Source organism: Arvicola amphibius, chromosome 15, assembly GCF_903992535.2.
Source record: "Arvicola amphibius chromosome 15, mArvAmp1.2, whole genome shotgun sequence".
Lineage (NCBI taxonomy): Eukaryota > Metazoa > Chordata > Mammalia > Rodentia > Cricetidae > Arvicola > Arvicola amphibius.
The window spans coordinates 4,658,970-4,678,860 of NC_052061.1; the positions used below are offsets into that span (position 1 = coordinate 4,658,970).

General features: G+C 52.1%; 1 protein-coding gene across 5 annotated transcripts in view; it reads left to right on the forward strand.

Annotated features, from left to right (window-relative positions):
• The first annotated feature begins 929 nt into the window (after positions 1 to 929).
• The window catches only part of Kifc3 (kinesin family member C3), a 33,124-nt gene continuing 14,162 nt past the window's right edge, over positions 930 to 19,891 (forward strand). The window contains exons 1-5 of one of the 5 annotated variants that reach the window (XM_038312551.1): positions 930 to 1,042; positions 4,908 to 5,112; positions 7,718 to 7,851; positions 11,779 to 11,917; positions 14,283 to 14,464. In XM_038312551.1, coding sequence (XP_038168479.1) covers positions 4,947 to 5,112; positions 7,718 to 7,851; positions 11,779 to 11,917; positions 14,283 to 14,464 — 621 coding nt within the window. In that variant the 5' untranslated portion in view covers positions 930 to 1,042; positions 4,908 to 4,946. Of the gene's footprint in view, positions 1,043 to 4,907; positions 5,113 to 5,160; positions 5,458 to 7,717; positions 7,852 to 11,778; positions 11,918 to 14,282; positions 14,465 to 19,891 lie in introns of those variants that run through there. The other 4 variants (XM_038312552.1, XM_038312554.1, XM_038312553.1 and 1 more) reach the window with 4 other exon arrangements.

Consider the following 19,891-nt stretch of genomic DNA (forward strand, 5'->3'; position numbering starts at 1 on the left):
GGATATGAGAGAGAGAGAGAGAGAGAGAGAGAGAGAGAGAGAGAGAGAGAGAGAGAGAGAGAGAGAGAGAGAGAGAGAGAGAGAGACAGAGACAGAGAGACAGACACAGACAAAGACAGAGACAGAGAGAGACAGAGAGAGACAGAGAGAGAGACAGAGAGACAGACAGACAGAGACAGAGAGAGAGACAGAGAGACACACACACACAGAGAGGGGGGGGGAGACAGAGACAGAGACAGATCCATGTAGCAGAGCAGGTGAATGTGTTTATGTGCTTGATCTCCTGTGCAAGAGTATGTGTGTGCTAGAATGTATCGTTTTTTTGTCTTTTTTAAAAAATGTGCATTAGTGTCATTACCATGGGTTTCAGGTCCCCTCAAACTGTAGTTACAGCCATGTGGATGTTGGGAGTTGAACCTGGGTCCTCTGGAAGAGCAGTCAATGCTCTTAACCACTGAGCAACCTCTCCAGCCCTAGAATGTATTCTTAAGATGTGAATCTGTGTGCGGGATGTGAGTGAATCTTAGCAGGAGTGCGTGAAACTTTTGCACCTGGGTTAGAGGCAGAGTACAAACCGTTTGAGGGTGAGTGTAACAGTTGCCCGACGTTAACACCTGGGTGGGAGTAAGAGGCCTGCGTTCCTGCGGGCTGGGTAAGGGCAAGTGTGCAGGCACGTGAAGTGTGCAGCGGAGGGTGTGAGCCTGCTCTGAAGGCGCAGGCAGGTGTGCCAGGGCGCGTGCACCAGAGGATGAGCACGTAAGTTTTACCAGCCTGTGCTGGGGGGTAGGAGTAGAGGGGGCGTGCGCCCGGGGCAGGCGCGTGCGCGAGAGTGCGCGTGCCCCCTCCCGAGCCCGTTGCCATGGGAACGCGCCGCGGCCTGAGTTAATCATTTCCTGTGGAAAGTGCGGGAGGGGCGGGCGCGGGGCGGGCCGAGGAGGCGGCGGCAGCGGCGGCGGCGTGGAGCTGCCTCGCGCGGGCGGGCCGGAGCGGGCCGAGCCCTGGGCTCTGCGGCGAATACTGGGATCCTGTCTCCGCTAGGCCGGTGAGTCGGGGTCCAGGCAGGCTAGGACCGGCTGGCACCGGCTCCTCCAGGCGCTCCTGGTGGGCTCCGCGCCCACCCTGCCCGGGAACCCCTGTCCCGATCCACGGTGGGCGCGGCGACCGGGCCCCAGAGACCCGCCTGTGAGTGGGGTCCCACTGCGTTGTCCAACCGCAGAATCTCTCTGGGACCTGGGCTTGAGGGTGGCACGGCCTCTGGGGTCGCGTCGCCTAGACCCGCTTAGGATCTCATTGGTGGGGAATGTACAGAGCCTACCTGGGTGCTGTGCGTCAACCAGCGCGCCCCCTTCCCCTGCATGGGTCGCTCTCAGGAAGGCTGCAGTTTGGGCCCTCCCTCTGTGTCCCCGGGTAGTTGTTTTCTCTGGCCAGGCCCAAGGTGGGGTGCACCAGCCCCTAGGTTAGGAGGAAAGGCCTCAGAGATAACCCTCACAAACCCAGCCGAATCAAGTCATTGACAGCTGCAGCTGAGGAATCCCCGCAGGGAGGGGGAGCCCAGAAGCTGCCTGTCCCCTTCAGCCTTTCTACTGCAAGTAACAGCAGAACTATGCCTGTCATAGTGAAAGGCCTGGTCCTGAGACAGTTTAAAGAGGAAGCTAGATTTAAATTCTTGAGTACATTTGTCGCCTCCGTCAACCCCCCCCCTTAATACATGTCTCAAGCTTAGGCATTGGGACCACCTTAGCTGTGTCCTTCTGCCCCAGACTGGGTGAGTGCCCTTTCTAGCCTGGCAGGATTTTTCCCCATGCCCTTCATAAAGGAGCCGTCTCCTTGGCCAGAGAGAGTCATTTGCTAGGAATGCAGCCCCAGAATGGCCCTGCGTATTTGTTGTGGCTGGACTTCAGAATTTGGGGTGGTGAGTTCTGCTGTCCCTGTGGGTCCCAGGCATCAGAATCTGACATCTGGACTCCCCGAAACATTTTCTGTATGCCAGAACTAGCCCAGGCTAACCACCCCCAAAATGCTCACCCAGGAGAACAAGCGACTATGAAGTCTACCCCTGGGTCTTTGCATGGTCTCTGGTCTAGGACAGGAAGAGGGCAGCTCTACCATCCTGGCCCAAATCCAGAGAGGTAGGCACATGCCCCTCCCCCAGCCGGCCTCTGCATTCACCCACCAACGGCACAATACACCAAAAAAACAGCATCCTAGGCTCTTTGTACGTGCCAGCACTCCATACGTGCTCTGTCTGATGTTTATGCCAGACCTGTGAAGCACAGCACTCATTCTTTTATACATGGAGATGATCAGTCAAAGACTAGGTGATTAATTGTCCTAGGTGGCGGGGCCAAGGCCTGCCTGGACCACTCTCTTAGCTCTACCCCATGAATTCCATGTTAGTAGAGGTCCCAGGACCCCAGATAAAACACTTGTGTAGGAGAGTGTGTGCTTCCCACTAGGCCTGGAACCCTGGGCTTGATTGAGATTCCTCAATATTCCTGACCTCACACCAGGGTTTCCAGCTGCTAAATTCAGCTGCCTTTTCCTCTTAGGGATCTAGCACACACCCTTCCTCTTTCTTCAGGCTGCCCCTCCAACTTCCTTCCCTGATAGCACAGAAGTATGTTCTCCTGCCTCTGCCACCCTAGACTGAGCCGAGGTCCCCTGGAATCCTCTTTCCTGCATAGTCTCACCTGTAGGAGCACCTGCACAGGACCATCCTCCCATGGTCTCCCGTTGGCCTGCAGGCTTGGCTTTAGGCCCAGCTCTGTGCCAGGCTGCCTGGAAGAGGGCATTTGTATCTGCTCCTTCTGCTTCTTCCTCCCAAGGCATCAGCGGTATGGGGCTACTCTTATGGATTAGCATCTTCCTGACCGTTTGTCCCACATTCCTGTCCCCCTCCCAGTGAGTACCCCACATTGTCTTCAGTCAAGGAAGGAAGAGACCATGACCCCACTGTCTTCAGTACTTGGCCCCATCAACATCAGATCTCAAGTCTCTGACCCCTGAGTCTTGCTTTTTTTCTGCCTCTGGATGCTTTGTTCCTGCCCCTCTGTCTACTCAACATGCCATCTCTCCCTGTCTCAGCTCACCTCCCTCCCATCCTAGCTAAACTTCCCTCAGAGAAGGAAGCAGCTGCTGCCTGGGCCCTCTCCAATTCCTTGAGCCACCTTTGAACTTGCTTTGCTGCCTAGGATGATCTGGAATTTGCAGCCTTTGAGTGCTGGGATGGTAGGTGTGAGCCCCACCCAGCTCCCTCTAGGGTTTCTTTTACTTTGCCAAGGCCATCTGACTATCCTACTGTCCAGCCTCTTCTGAGGACTCTGTGCATGCCCTGGGCAGCTCCTGCCACCCCTCTGACCTCCATCCCCCAACACCAGCCCTGCCCTTACTTCATACTGCCTCCCTCTTGGTCAGCCTTGCCAATTATGTCCTCACCTTTAGCAGTGGTGGCCTTTAGTTCTGAGTCTTTTTAATTTTCTCTCTCTCTCTCTCTCTCTCTCTCTCTCTCTCTCCTCTTTCTTTCTTTCTCTCCTCTTTCTCTTTCTCTCTCTCTTTCTCTCTCTCTTTCTCTCTCTCTCTTTCTTTCTTTCTTTCTTTCTTTCTTTCTTTCTTTCTTTCTTTCTTTCTTTCTTTCTTTCTTTCTTTCTTTCTTTCTGTTTTCCAAGGCAGGGCTTCTCTGTATAACAATCCTGACTGTCCTGGAATTAGCTCTTGTAGACCAGGCTGACCTCAAACTCACAGAGATCCACCTGTCTCTGCTTCCCGAGTGCTGGGATTAAAGGTGTGTGCCACCACTGCCCGGCTAGTTCTGAGTCTTGATGGCTAGCTGGTCCTCCTTTCCAAGGTTTGGTTAATTCACGTGTGTGTGTGTACATATGTGACACACACACATACACTTCAGGATACTCATTTAGTAAGCTATCTTAGAGCACATGGGCAAAGCTCCTGTGAGCCTCTCCCCTCCGGGAGCCAGAGAGGGTGGGGGAGACAGAGCCTGTTCAGCCCATGTTCTTGCTGCGGGGCAGGAGGTGGTCAGTACAGTGACCTGGCGCACCTTTCTACCCTTGCCTGTAACCTGTTCGTGCTCTGTAAGTTTGTTTTCAGACAGGATTTCACTATATAGCCCTGGCTGGCCTTGAACTCATAGAGATCTCTGCTTCTGGAGTGCTAAGATTAAAAGCATGAACCACCACTTTCAATAACCCTTTACCTAAGACCGTGAAGGGTTTTTGATGATTTGTTCTCTTCTGACTGGACGTTTGAGGACCCATTTCTCCCAATCAGAAGCCTTCTAGTGCCGGGCACATAGTAGGCACTCAATAAACGATTACGAAAGAGAACTGAATGAATGCCTGGCAGGGTGCCTGCCACACCCTCTATACTGAGTTACGTGAATGTGTGAATGAACTGGCTCTGAGAATTTGCTGAATGTAAACCCAGCTTGCCCCTGGACCTAAGCCAGCCCCTACTGAGCCCCTCCTCAGTGCGCTGCTCATACTCAGGAGTACTAGCTGCTGGGCCACCAGCTTGGGACACAGCCTGAAGGCTGAGACTTAAGCTAGCAGCTGAGTGCAATTAGAAAATGAGATGTCATGGAGGGAAAGGATTAAACTTACCACTGCTTGGAAGCATAGGCTTCGAGCTTCCTCCACGTGGAGCTGCTACCCCAGTGTCCTGCTGCAGATCTTCATAGCAAGTGACCGACACACTGACTTGCTCCTGTCCCACTCGGAAATGCCATAGTCAGTACTGAGCTCCCTCCTGTGAGCCCAGGGCCCTTAGGGGCTGCTACACTTGGGGCTGCTATTCTGAGTAGCAAGGGACCCTTGTTTGCAGACCCCTCCGGACGCCACAGCTTGTGGGCTACCCACGCCTCCTGAACTTCTCTCCCCTTGTTCTCTCCACAGGTTGCCCGGCACCCAGAAGAGGTTGCTGAGCCCCGGGCCATGGTCCCCTCTCGCAGGACGTGGAACTTGGGAGCCACGCCTTCACTGCGGGGCCTGTGGAGAGTGGGCCGGGTCCAGGAACCCAAGCCCGGGATGGCTCGCCCCGCCCCAGCCAGCCCAGCCGCCCGCCCTTTCCCACACACCGGCCAGGGGAGGTTGAGAACTGGTGAGTCCGCATTTTTAGAATGCCTCTTCATTTCCCTTCCTTCCTCCAGATCCCCGAGATGAGACTGAGGTTTCTCGCGGTTCCTAAACTCAGTCAGAGCTGTCAGGTAATTACAGGGTAGCCAGCAGCTCCCAGCCGCCTGGGCGTGGAGAACAGCGCAGCACAGCGTCACTGGGTGCTCCTTCCCTGCGTCCAGCCGGGGAGGAGGAGAAGGCTGGGGCCGGTTAAACTTTAACAGTCCCTACCACTGCGGCATCAGCTACGTTCCCGCCAGCCGAACCAGGTCAGAGATTCTGAGGTCTCACTTGGGTACTTTTTAATGTCAGCTGGAGGCCGGTAAACAAGGTAGGTGAAGCGGCTGACCGACCTCCTGGGTGCCCTGCTCAACAGCCTGATTCCGCCAGGCTGCCCTAGACGGGAGTGAGGAGTGAACGCAGGCTACTCAGAGGGTTGCCCAGCGGACTTTGCATTCCAGGCCCTGGGTTTTGGGTGTCAGACAGCCAACGAAGCTTTCAAAGTGATCCTACCAGGAGGTCTATAGCAAGAGGGTCCTGGAGCCTGGGCCACTGCTGTACCCTAGGGAACTGTCAGCCGTCAGCTTTCTGGGTCACGTCCCAGGTGCTGAGACTGTCAAGGAGCCAGCAGCTCTTCTGTTCTGGGTAGGAGCTGGGTGTGGGGGTGAGGAGCTGCCTTGACCCTTTCCCCAGCTCTGTGTGGGCAGGTAGGCAGGGTGCCTCAGCTGTGTGGGAAGGCAGGGTTATCCAGTACTGCCTTCAGGGGCTTGCTCCTCCACCTACTGAAGAAGTGTTCAGATTGCCAGTCTGGGCCTCTGGGCCTGAGACCATTTGGTCTAAGCCCCGTAATACACAGAAGAGGGGATGCATGGAGGCTCAGAGAAGGCTCATAACAAATCCCTACTGTCTCCCTTTCTAACCATAACACGTTCGCTCTGCCAATGGTAGCCAGGCAGTGCTCTGCAGCTCTCCAAGCTTCTATGATTGCCCCGGGCTGGCCACCCCTTTGTATCCTGGGACTCTTCAGGCAAAGCAGAGGTTCTGTGGGTCAGTCAGCTGATTGTTGGAAAGGGGCGAAGGATGGTCTATACAAGGTTGTCCCCAGGGTGTGATAGATGTACGTATGGCTTTTCTGTTAAACAAAACAAAACATTTCACCTTGGAAAACCTGAGCTCTTCATCTGCTTCGTGTGTGTGTGTGTGTGTGTGTGTGTGTGTGTGTGTGTATAAAATGAATGCTGTGACTTTAGAGACTTCTAGCCACTTTATAAACTTAAGATAAAGGTTCAGAGATCCATTTGTGACAGACAGGCATAGGCTTGGCACCTAAGAGAGTCTCAGCCTACTAGGGCACCCCAGCCTCCTCCATTTAAATGTCCCCTGCTAGTCTTATTGTCATCCTGAAAGTGATAATCAACCAGGGTTGGTTGGCACATGGGGTTTGAATACAAGCTCTGGGTGACACTAGGCTTATTGTTAACTATTCAGGATCTCTGGTTTTCGGCCTGTCCTACAAGGGGTGTGTCCTCCACTTCCCTGAGAGGTTGTGATGATAATTGCTGTCCTAATGGCTGTTATCTGTGGGTCCTCACTGTGCCTAAATCCTCTTTGATCCTCACCAGGGGTTATGCCCTCAGGATATTAGTTTATCCCAGGGTAGCTATGCATTCCCTCCCCCCCCCCCCAACAGGGTCTTACTAAGGCTGCCTGGAACTTGCTTTGTAGACTGGACTAGCTTTGAACTTGCAGAAATCTGCCTGCCTCTGCCTTCAGAGTGCTAGGATTAAAAGCTTGCGCCTGATGAAAAAGCTTCCACTTACTGTTTTTTTTAAAATCAGTTTAATTATGTTATGTGTATTTATCTGTGCATAGTTAAGCACACGTGAGTGCAAGTACCTACAGAGTTCAGAAGTATCAGACACCGCGGGCTGGACTCACAGGCAGTTGTTGCGCACCACCCAGTGTGAGTGCCGGAACAAAACCCCAGTCCTTTGCAGAATCAGCCTGTGTCTGTGGCTGAGCCGTCTCTCCACCCTGTGGCTGTGTATTCCACAGTGGGGCCAGTACTGTTTCCCACCCTGACCAAGCTGAAAAGGGGTGGGGGTGACCTGCCCCTATAGGAGCCCCAGAGGATGCCCTTTAGCTGTTTCTTGGTACACTTCTGGAAACAGCAGGGACCCGGCCACCCAGTGTGGGTTTGGTCTTAATGAAGGCAAGAGAGAAATTGCCACCTAGAGGCGGCCCGGGTAATAAAGCTGTGTCCTGTGTCCAATCCCCTTGCCTTGGCTTCTTGCTGTTCTCTGCAGAGGAGCTGACGAACAAGCATAGACCCCAAGAGCCACTGTGGCAACTGGGGAGCCCCCAGTAGGGGCTTGGGTACCCTTCAGGAAAGAATCTCAGGGTTCCTTTTGGTAAGAGAATCAGGTGGCCCCATTCTGTCCCTATCTGCTCCTGTGTGGAGGGAGCCAGTGAGGCCACATGAGGCCCTGCTGGCCACATCTGGGCAGGTTGGACGGGGCAAAAACTGCATTCAGCTCCCTTTGGCCAGCAGCCAAGTATGTCATCTCACCTGTCTGTCTGTCCTGGAACAGGGCGTGGAAAAGACACCCTCACTGTTGGTGAGGAAGACTCAAGCTCCCGTCGCCCATCCCTGGTACAGTGTCGAGCCCTCAGTGTGGACTGGCCTGGCCCTAGGAGTCCACATAGACTCTACCTGACAGTTCAGGTAAGCATGGGCCGTCAGATGCAGGGCCAGGGTATGGCCAGTGTGCCAGGTCCTCTGAGCTCCAGCAGTTGGGTCTCTGAGCTGCATTGTGCCAGGGAGAAGAACTGGGGACCTGCCAGGCACCTGCTAGCCCTTTGCAGCCCACAGCTAAAAGCCTGCACGAATGCAGCAGGTTTTATTTCAGCTTATTTCAGGGGCGATTTCTTAGGCGGTGACAGGAACTTTGCAGTCACAAACTGGCTGAGGTGGGAAGTGAGACCTTGGCTAAGATGAGCAGAGCTGGAGGAGATATTGGGAAAACAGGCCGGTTGGGGGAAGCTGTTTATTTTTATGTGGACAATGCCCATGTGCCCTTGTTTGAAGAATCAAAGGGAAGGCCAGGTTGGGCATGGTGCAAGCCTTTAATCCTTTAGAGGCAGAGGCAGGTAGAGCTCGTCTGTGAGCTTGAGCCCAGCCTGGTCTACAAAGCAAGTTTAAGGCAGCTAGGAATACAGAAAGACTGTCTCACAAAAGGGTGGGGGGCAGGGAGCTTCAAAGGAAGATGGTGGGGGATGGGGAGATTCTTTTCCTCCGTAGTTATCGCTGACTTTCAGAAGGCATACTTACTGTATATGGGTGGGGGAGGCTTTGATTGTAGAAATAATACAAAGAGTTAGTGGGTTTTATTCAGTGCTATTTTGGAACACAGGCAATACATCTTGTCTCTCAGCAGATACTGTTTGAATGGATTTTATAGATGAGGACACGTATGCTCAAAGCTCAGAGAGGTTAACTAGCTTGCTGCTGGTCTTACAGACTGGGATCTGAACTACTGAACACAACTCGCTTGATTACAATGGCGTAAAAGGTGGCAGTGGCACACTCCTTTAATCCCATCACTCAGGAGGTAGAGGCAGGTGGATTTCTGAGTTTGAGTCCAGCCTGGTCTACCGAGCTAATTCCAGGACAGCCGGGCAACACAGAGCAACCCTGTCTCAACCCCCCCCCCCCACTTAAAAAACAAAAACAAAACAAAAAACAAAAACCGCGTAAAGAATTCACAGTACAATCCCTAGAAACTGTGTGCCCCTCATGGTCCTTCCACTTATATGGTTTTTATATTTACCTTTACATATTATTCTGTGCCGTGTTGTTTCCCTCAGAATCATCTTGGAGATTTCTTCATACCCATCAGTCATAGAGAACCACCTCTATTTTCTTAACAGCTGCGTAATATTCTACTTGAGACTTTGCCATAAACTGTAATTGGGCTGTGTGTATGGTTTAGCATCAGAGCACTTGCCTGGCATGCGTGAGGCCTCAGGTTCATCCCATCACCACTGAGTACCCATGGTGGTGATGGCAAATTCTCTGCGTCTGCCCTGGGTGTTAGCTCTGATGATAGCAAGCTCCTTTGACATTCAAGCAGTTGTGATGTTGATATTTTACACTCACTGTGTGTATGTGGCGGGGTGGATGGGGTCTCTGGGCGTGGGTGGGGGTGAGCACAGTGCACCTGTGAGCAACTAGGGAATAACTTATGGGAGTCGGCTCTCCTTCCACTGTGTAGATTCTGAGGATGGGAACTCAGGGTATCAAGGGTCTTCATCCATTGAGCCATCTGACTGGCCTACATTACTTTGTATATTTTTTTAAGATTTATTTTTATTTTTAATGTGTATGTGTGTTTGACTACATATATGTCTGTGCACCACATGTATGTCTTCTGCCTGTGAAGGCCAGAAGAGGGAATCATATCTTCTTAGACTGGAGTTACTGATGGTCATGAGCCACCATGTGGGTATTGGAAATTGAACCTGGGTCCTCTGGTTGAGCAGCCAGTGCTCTTAACTGCTGGTCTCTTCAGTCCTCCTGCATTAGTATTTTAATATGTGCATTTGCTGAACAGATATTTATGGGTTGGCTACCTTATGCCAATGCATCTTAGCACAGGTGCAGGGATGCTGAAGAGGGATATAGGGAAGACAGTTCAACAGAAGCTCCAGAGAGTCACCGATGACCTCAAATGCATCAATACAAATGGGAACACTAGGAACACAACTTGAGAGGATGCCCTGGGCAGCTGAGGCCCTGGCCTGCTGCTCTGGGCAGGGCCCCCACGGTGATGGCGCTTCAGGGGCAGTCTGTTTCGCCATGTTCCTTGGGTCTCTTGAGATTCTTCTAGGAGCTGAATGGCCCACACTTCTTGCCTTGTGAGGTCAGGGAGGAAAGCAGGAGAGCGGGTCCAGCGAGACAACAGTTAAGGAAATCAGAGGGAAGTTAAATCAGGAGGCTGTGGTGAGGAACTGCCGCTCAGCTGGGTGGTGGCCCTGTTCTTGAGCTTTGATTATGGGGTGCTGGGCTGTGGCTGCTATGGAGGCCTGGGCTCAGCAGTTCTGCTGACGGGCCGTTCAGAAGCTGATAGCGACTGGCTTCCAAGTTCATGTCCTGGCCCCTGCCGAGCTCTGCCATGTTTATGGGGATGGATGTATGCTGAAGTATGTCCCAAGTTCAGTGAAACAACCTGTGGGTCACCTGAGCCTTGGTCCAGCAACTACAGCCTGAGCTATACCCTCAGAGGTGGTACAGAAATTCCCAGTCCCCGGGGACGTCTGCCCTTCTGGTGCTTCGGCCAGCAGCCCAGAAATAGTGTAACCTTTGCTCCTGTCTGAAGGCAAATGGAAACTTCCAGCTGCTGCTGTCCCTGCCACCCCCACCTTCCCCAACTTGCTCGAGATGGCGTTGTGGTTGGTTGAGGGGTAAAGACAAAATTCAAAATTAAGCTGAGGAGAATTTTCCTAAATATGAAGATGAGGGGAGAAAGAGGCCGAGGGCATGTGTATGTGTGTGTGTGTGTGTGTGTGTGTGTATAATCACCTGGCCTGGGGTGTTGGCGTACACCTTAAATTCCAGTAGTGAGGAGGCAGAAGCAGATGGATCTCTGTAAGTTCCAGGCCAGCCAGGACTGCAGAGGGAGACCCTGTATATATAAAAATAGGTAACACAAAGAGGGCATGAAGCCATAAAATCCTCTTCCCAGATGCCTACATGGACATAACCAAACCAAACCAAACTGTTTCTAAGGTAAAAAATTCAAACCCCAGACATTTCCAGAAGGACTGGAAAGGCCCTGTCTGCTCATCACCTTTTCTCCTGTTGCGAAATTTATTTCCGTTTCCCAAGTTTAAATTACTTTTTCTTCTATCTCAGTGGGCCTCTGTGTGTGCATACCGCACAGCGAGGACACACTGAGCCTGTGGACTCCAGCTCATTTTCATCTGCATCTTGTGTATGACCCTCAAATGGGATCACACCTTCCCACACTGCTCTGACCCTTGCTTGGTGTCTTTCTCTGAGCTATAGGGGATGTCTCTAAGTGACACCTTTCCCGCACCTCCACTCGTCTGCTCAGCCCAGCTACCTTTGTCTCAGTCCCTTGACCAGGAGATGGGGTCACATTGCCTCTGGATAGCCTCATGGGGCAGAGCGAGAAGGAGGCAGGGTGGTCATTCTCCCAGTCATGTGGATTCATGTGCAGCCTCCTAGTCCTGGGTGTGCCATCCTTAGGTGGGAGGCCATCTGCCAAGATGCTTCAGCAGATCACACTACAGGGGAGTTGCCCCAAGCCTGCTGTGTGTATGGCAGGACTGGATAGTCACCTGTGATGGTGTGAACCAGCTGCTTCCCTGCTGCTGACTACTGCCCACCGAACCTGCAGGGATAGCACTAGTTTCACCGGGGACCCCCGCATCTTCGGTGTGGAGGATGGCTACTGTGGGCCCAAGAATAAGTCACCGCCATCTTCCTGTGGGGTGTTAGTGTGGCTTCCCCGGATCCCAGGCAGGCTCTTTGTTCACACCTCCGTGCTGGGAGACAAAGTGCTGGGCCCTGGGACCAGAATGCTCACACAGCCCCCTTCACGAGAGGATTCTGGTTGTGTCTTGGCAGCAGGCCCTGCAGGACAAGGGGTGCCAGAGCAAGAGTCAGGGGACGAAAGAAGACAAGCTCCCGAAGAGGCAGGCGCCGGCCCCCAGGCGGGACCGGGAGGCCCCAGAAGCTGGTGGCGCCATGAATGTAGAAAACACAGGTAAAGGAGGTCAGCCCATCAGCACACCTGGCTGAACTGGTGCAGGACAGAGGCTCCCGTGGGGTCCCAGCTGTGTGATGCTCTGCCCCACAGCTGGAGGTGGCTTAGCCTGTCTGGCCACCTGACATGAACTTGAGACCCTGGGCAGCCTCCTCCAAATCCAGGGACAGCCATGTGTCTGTCCTCTTTCTTGCCCTGCCCCTGTCCCAGGGCCACCACCCAGTGATAAGAGCTTTGGCCACTGGAGGCTGGGGTTGGATTCCCTTCCTTTTGTCTTCTCCATGCACCCCTCTAAAGCAGAGCCCGGGAGCAGCCTCCCAGACGCCACTCATGCTGGCTGCAGAGCCTGGCTGTTCTGGTCAGAGCATCTAGAGAGCAGGGAATTGTTCCCCTGCCTTCAGGCTGAGAAAACTGAGCCCGTGGTTCCATTATCCTCAGCCCAAAATGGGCACCCAGAGCTGACTGGTTTTAGAAGGTTCTCCAGGCCCATTTGCAGTCCTCTGGGGTTTCTATAGTAAGTACAGGCCAGTGGCCACAGAGAAAGAGCATCCTAGGCAGCCTCAGGACAAGGCCAGGGGGTGAGGGAAAGGTGCCACTTTCCCAGAATCTGCATGTCTGAACTCGCTGGGGTTGTTGGAGGAGGTCACTCCTTCTTCTGAGTCTGGGCCAGCACCTGTTCTGCATGAGCCCTGGTCCACCTAGATTCAGGGCTGGTGTAGGGGTCTGGCTGAGCAACGAGCAGCCAGGGTTTCAATACAGCCACCATCTGGCCAGTAGGTGAGATAGGCTCAGAGGAGGAAGGCTAGATCCTCCTAGCATTGAGGACTGGTATAATACCTGATCCCTGGGCCCTGTGATGGGTGTGCTTCTAGAAACTGACCTGTTAGCTGGTGGCTTCCTCAGCACAGGCTTGTTCTACTCAGGCGCCCTGGGGCCTCACCTCTCCTCCCTTCTCCCCATTCTCAGACTTCCTTTTGATTCTTCAAGAGTGTTTCTCCCACTATCCACAATTCTGCAGGTTCCACTCAACTCCTGGCCCCCTGCACAGGGCACCATGCTGTGGTCTGGGGCTCAGGGCCTCCCAGGACAGGAGCTATGTCATGGAAGACAGGCCTGCCAAGACCTGTGACAGTCACTCACACCTGTGTTACCTGGGGGAGCCCCGCTCCTTTTCCAGGGCTGCTTTTGGGCTTAGCACATTGGAAGAGCCTGCAGGGTCCCTCCCATGTGACTCAAGAGGCAAGACCAGCTCTCAGCCAAGCCCAGCACATTCTCTTTGCACCAGTACAGTCTGTGGCCATGCTGATCATGTGGCAGCCCCGTGTGCTGGCCTAGAAGCATCGGGCTGCCTTTATTGCCTCTAGAATAGATCACAGAGGCTGGACTAGCTCTGCATGACTTTCATGCTGTGTCACATGCAGAGCCACACAGCTGTGCTGCTCTGGGGCTTTGCAGAACTGTAGTCAAGGGGTCCATTGGTGGGAGTCAAGCACAGAGAGGCTCCTCACCTCTGGGAAGGCCAGAAGCTAAGGCCTCATCGAAGTGAAAGGTTCACCAGCTAGCACCAACCCTCTGCCCTCCCAGATACTTTGCAGGGCCTCGCTTGGGCTGCTGGGGGGGAGAAGGCAAATCCTTCTCCTGTCCCCCTGGACTGCAGCTGGTTCCTCAATGCGCAGGCCATGCTCCTCTTAAGTGCTTTGGAGCAAGCACTGATCACAGCCCTTGATGCTTGTCCTGTATCTCCCACTCTGATGACAGAGCAGGGGAAGGTGTGGGATGGGGAGGACTTGGGCTGAGGCCCTGCTTGACTTGGTGTTTATCCCTTTCTTGTGCATGTGTGGCCCCACATGCAGGCATCAGCCTGAGAGTATGCCTGGTTGCTCAGGTCCCATGCACTGGTCTGTTGTGCCTGCCCCTCCTCCATGCACAGGGGACCACTGCCCACAGAGCAGCTGGGAAAGCCCCATCTTCTCTGCTGTGCTTTTAAGACGGTGTGACTTAGCATGAAGAGCCATTTCTGAGTAAGCCTCTGTTCTTTCCCACTGGCAGTTGCCTGGAGACTGGCCACTGAGAGACATCAGCCCTTTAGGCCTGGAACACACCACTTTGAGGGGATTCAATAAAAACTGCTTTCCTAAGTCTTGGTTTAGGCAGTTCTGTCCCCAGAAGTTACTGCTGAAGTGACTTCCCCAAGGCAGACCTGGAGGTCTCCTGCGAACCCATTTTGCTGTAGCCTCCAGACCTCATCCTAGCCCTACCTGCCTGCATCCTCTTCCCGCCTACGGTGTGCCCTGTGGTGATGGCTGCATCCCTCCTCCAGGCAGACCTCCACTGTCGTGCTGATCAGCCACTACTCTGCTTGTAGGTGGGCGGCTCTTTGGCATCGGGAGGTGCTCAAGCCTGTCGGGGTCACCAGGCCCAGACCCCGTGGTCCATAGGACGGTGGAGGCCATGTCCCAGCTTCAGGAGGAGCTGGTGGTCCTTCGGGAAAGGCTGGCCCTCCATGACAGTGACCGGCAAGCCACAACTATCCAGCTCCAGAACCAGGTACCTGGGGAGGCAGGGACAAACAGAGGCCACTGCCCACTGTGGAACAGGTCAGAGGACATTGTTAGGGTACCTGGACCCCACCAGAAGTCAGGTGGTGACATTCTTCTGGTTTGGGAAGATGCTACAGGGTGAGGAGGTTCAAACTCAGCTTGTTTCACTTGGCAACAACACCTGAGCATCTTCCCAGACAAAACATTTCCCCCTTTAATGTTGAAATCTACTTGCTTATCAAGAGGGGAAGTTGAAAGTGAAGTACCCAGCCTTTCTGGTGTCCCTAGCTCCACTCTGGTGTCCCTAAGCTCCGCTTTAAGGAGGATCTTCTCAGATGACCTGGGAATTCAAAAGTGTACCCCTCCTTTGCTCAGGTTTTATCTGTGAGCTTTTTGATTATGTATTTATAACAACAGTGTTCTCCAGGGATGGTTCCTGAAGCTCTGTACCTATGAGCTACTCTCTATAGGGTCCAGTCCTATGGAGACATGCTCAAACTCCTGGGCCTGGAGACGGGAGCAAACCCGACTCCGCAGGACTCATTGGCCCTGTGGCCCAGGGATAGTAACTGCCAGTCTGCACCTTACTTGTAAATGGTTTTGACAACAGGACCCTGTGGCTGCTTCCTGCTGCTCCCTGCTGCACTGTGTCATAGGGAGGTTGGAACCGGGGAAATATGTCTGTCTGAGGCTGTCTCGGCTGTAGGAGCGCTGTCTATACTCTGAACTCCATCTTCTGATTTCTGACCAGTTGATGTGTGTGGCTTTGTGGTTATCAGATGGGTCGGTCATAAGCGTGGACAGGACATTATGAACTATAATGCGTGGTGCCTCATGGGGTTCCTCTGGCCTCTTGTCTCCTGGCGCCTACAGTGGCTTTTGTTGTTGTTTTGTGTTGTTGGCTGTTGGCTTTGGTTTTGGTCTTTCTGAGATAAGCTCTTGATCTAGCCCCATGTGCCCTGGAACTCCATAGTGGGTAGTGCCCACTTTCTGGGTTCTGTGAATAAGACCGCTACCAGTAGCCATGTACCACTGACCCTTCAAGTTCCTGCTTTCAGTTCTTTGGAGCGTATGCCCAAAATTGGAATTACTGAGTCATGTAGGGGTTTCATTATTTTCCTTATTGAGACTTATTGAGTCTCACTGTTGAGACCCTCTTTTCCTCTTTTTTCCAGACAGGCTCTCACTATGTAGTTCTGCTTGACTTGGAGCTCCCTGTGTAGACGAGGTCAGCCTCAAACTCTGAGACTCTAGAGATCGGTTTCTCTCTGCCTTGCAAGTGCTAGGACTGAAGTTGTGTGCCTTCCTGGGACAGGATCTTGATACTGCCTCAAGCTGCTGTTGACCTTGAGATGACCTGCTGCTCTCTGCCCCCACCCCCACAGGTGTAAACCACGTACCTGACTCAATTTGTTATAATTACCGTTATACATTTTTTTTCTTAGAGTCTTGCTGTGTAGCCCTGACTGGCCTGGAGCTTACTACTTAGACCAGTGTGGCCTTGATCTCACAGGCAATAAGCCTGCCTCTGCCTCCCGAGGGCTCGGACTACAGGTTTGCACCCAGACCTCAGTTTTTAATTTTTGAGTTTTCCTATGTCCACCAGCAGTGTCCAGGGTTCCAGTGTCTCTGTATCCTCATTGACAGCCCTTCCGGTGAGTGTGCAGTGCTGTCTCACTATAGATTCTAAGTTCTTTTTTTTTTTTCTTTTTAATTTCTGTCTGCATGTATCCCTGCAGGTCAGAAGAGGGCAGCAGATCTCATTCTAGATGATTGAGAGCCACCATGTGGTTGCTGGGAATTGAACTCAGGGCTTCTGGAAGAGAAGCTAGTGCTCTTGGCCTCTGAGCCATCTCTCCAGCCCAGTTCTTCATTTTTTTCTATCCAGGTGACTGGGTTTCTGTCGTTTAAGTTGTAGAAGTTCTTTATGTCATCTGGACAGTAATCCTGTCTCAGGAAATCGAGGTGCATGGCTCCCTCCACTCTGTGTTTACCTTTTACTCTGCGTGGTGTCTTTTGTTCAAGGATGCTAGCCTGAACACACATGTAGTTCCTGCGGAAGCCAGAAGAGGGCATCAGATTCTCCTGGGACTGAAGTTGTGCAGCCACTTTGTGGTTGCTGGGAAGCAAACCTTGGTCTTCTGCATCACCTCCAGCCCTTATTCTAGTGACTTTTGTTGAGTTGTAGAAGTATTGAAGTTAGTTTTTGTAAAGACCACTTGGCAATTTTTCCTTTTATTGTTCACATTTTGGGGACCATATTTAAAAAAAAAAAAATCACTGCCAAATTCAGTGTTGTGAAATTTTTCTCTATATTTTCTTCTAAGAGTTTTATCATTTAATTTCTTGTATTTAGATCTTTGATGCATTTGCTATCCTTTTTGTATATTGCTCTGTGGTACATGGGTAAGGGCCCAGCTTTATTATTTGACATGTGGAGAACCAGTCTGCCACCCCCAGTTGTCAGAAAGATTGTTCTTTGCTATGCCATGGTCTTGGCACCCTTGTCAGAACGACTAGAACATGTCTGGGGTTCTTCTGGACGCCTTTATCCTCTCTGTTGTCTCCATCCTGTCTGTTCCAGCCAGAGCCGCACAGCTACATTGCTGGAGTGCTGAAGTCAAGACACGGACTTCCACCTTCATTCCTCTTGGGCAGCACTGTCTGCTTGGTGTCTGTTAGCTCACAGATGAATTTTTGGATGGATTTTTTTTTTTAAATGTCTTCAGAAAATGCTATTAGGGTTTTGGTAGGAATTGTCTTGGATTTCTGGGTATTGTTGAAAGCCTTTTATTGAGTCTTCAACCCACGGCTGCAAGACACTTTACTACCATTTTTAATCTCCTTCAGCAACCCTTGTAGTTTTCTTTAAAAAAAAAAATTACTTATTATAGATACAGTGTTCTGCCTGCATGTCTGCCTGCAGGCCAGAAGAGGGCACCAGATCTCATTCTAGATGGTTGTGAGCCACTATGTGGTTGCTGGGAATTGAACTCAGAGCCAGCTCTCCAGTCCACTTTATAGTTCTCATGATGTCTTCTTACCTTTTTCATTACGTACGCACATGCACATACACATGAGTTTGTGGGTGCATGCCCCTGTATACACGGGTAGAGGCTGACATGGAGCGTGTTCCTCTGTTCCTCTCCACCTTATTTTTGAGATAAGGTCTCTCACTGAACCGGAGCTCACCATTTCAGCTAGACTAGCTAGACGGGGTGACTGACGAGCCCCTGGGATCTGTCTGGCTGTCTCTGTCCTTATTCCTAGCACTGGAGTTACAGGCGTGTGCTGCCATGCCTGCATGTGTGTCTGTGCACTGCACTCACGCAATGCTCTGGAGGTCAGAAGTGGGTGTCAGATGCCCCGTGACTACAGTTACAGACAGTGGCTGTGAGCTGCCATGTGGGTGCTAGGAATTGAACTCAGATCCTCAGGATGAGCAGCCGGTGCTCTTAATGAGCCATGTCTCCAGCCCTGTGCCTAGCTTTTGACATCGATGATGGGGACCTGAACTAAAATCCGTGTGCTTGAACAACAAGCACTTTACCAAGGAGCCATTTCCCCATCTCCTCGTTTAAATGTAGTCTGATTTCATTCTTTCTTGATGCCACTGAGAATGGAATGATTTTATTTTCTACTTTGAATAGTCTGTTGTTATAGCAACACAACTGATTTCTTGTGTTGATTTCACATCCTGCAAAACTTTGCTGAAGTTAATAGTTCTTACTGGCCTGATTTTAAAATCAAATTACTCGCCAGTTTTAAATCTCAATTTGCATGAAAATCTGCCCCCCCCAAAGCCTGTGTGTGCTGGCCAAGTGCTTAGCCACACCCCAGCCCTGGCCTTCACTTTTGTTTCTGACAGTGGAAGATGTGGCTCCCTTGACATTCCCACCTGGCATCCTGTGTGAAGTCATGTGGCCGTTCTGGTCTTTAGTGGAGTGGGTGTCCGTCAGCCCACCCTAGCTCATGGCCGGCCCACCCATGCTGATGACTTCATGCTCTGACCCAACTTCACCACTCACTGTGGTCTTTGAGGGCACTGCTGCATTCAACATTCATCTACAGTTACTAGGAACCAGCCTAGTGCAAGGCACTAGGAGAGCAGCTCAGGGGTCAGTACAGATCTCCTATGCTAGCCCAGGCTGTGCAGCCTTAATTCCAATCCCAAATGCTCTAAAGTCCAAACACTCTGCTGAAACTTTGACAGCTAAGCCTGAACAAAGTTTATTCCATGCACAAAAAATGCTATTAAAATACTGTAAAATTTACCCCAGACTCTGTGTATAAGGTGCATATAACACACAGGTGAATTTGCTTAGACCTGGCACCATGCCCAAGATGTCTCATGGTGTATACACAACAATTTAAAAATCTGAACTACAGAAAATTTCTGGTCCTGAACACTCAGATGCCACTGCTCAGTTTGTAGTAGAGTATGTCACATGCTGGGCCTTGGCAAGCACATCGCACACATTTCCTCACTTAGTCTTCAGGGCCTTGATGACAGGGACGCGGAGAGGCATGGAGAGGTGAAGGGACTTGTCTGGTTACTCTCGTGAGCGGAGGTCTGGTTAGGTTTGGGATCCTGGGTTCTCAAATGCTATCCCTGCCCCTCAGGGGTGGAGGGCAGAGGGGACTACATGGCACTTGACACAGCTTTGTCAACCAGGCCAGGCCAGCCTCCCAGCTGGGGAGTATGAGAGGCAGAATAGGTGAGGTGGCTGTGGGAGGGGTACTGCCTTGATCCCCCCACCCCACCCCTCGCCACCGTCCCTGGGGCTCCAGGTGAAATGCCAGCTCAGCAAGGCTCTGTAGAACCCCTGGCAGAGCCGTTTTATGCCTCGAGATAGCTGCTGACCATGCTGCCCAGGCATGGTGGGAGGTGAGATAATCACTGGGTTGGGAGCAGACCAGCTGAGACAATGAAGACCTGAGCGGGTACCCCATCTCCATCCAGCTGCTTCTGCCATGGTAAATGCGGGTTTATGTCAGGTCAGTAGACAGGCAGGCCCCAGTCACTGTGCCCCTTGCCTCAGTTTCTCTAGCTGAGTGGTTCTCAACCTTCTGAGGGCTGCAACCCTTTAATACAGTTCCTCATGTTGTGGTGACTCCCTAACATAAAATTATTTTGATTGCTACTTCATAACTGAAATTTTGCTACTCTTATGAATTATAAAGTAGGTAATTTCGGAGGTAGAGGTTTGCCACGGGGGAGGGGGGGGGTGGTCACGATCCACAACAGCAGAGTCGAGCCCCAGCTCTAGCTGATAACCTTAGGTGGGAGGGCCGTCACCTCTGTGGACTCTGCACTCTCTGTTCCCCGCTCTTTGATTCAGGGGTTCTGCACGCTGCTCTCTGCTGTTGAATCACACTGAGCATCTGCGATCTGCTTGGCCTTTGTAGTCCTCCCCTCCTAAGTGTGTGAGTA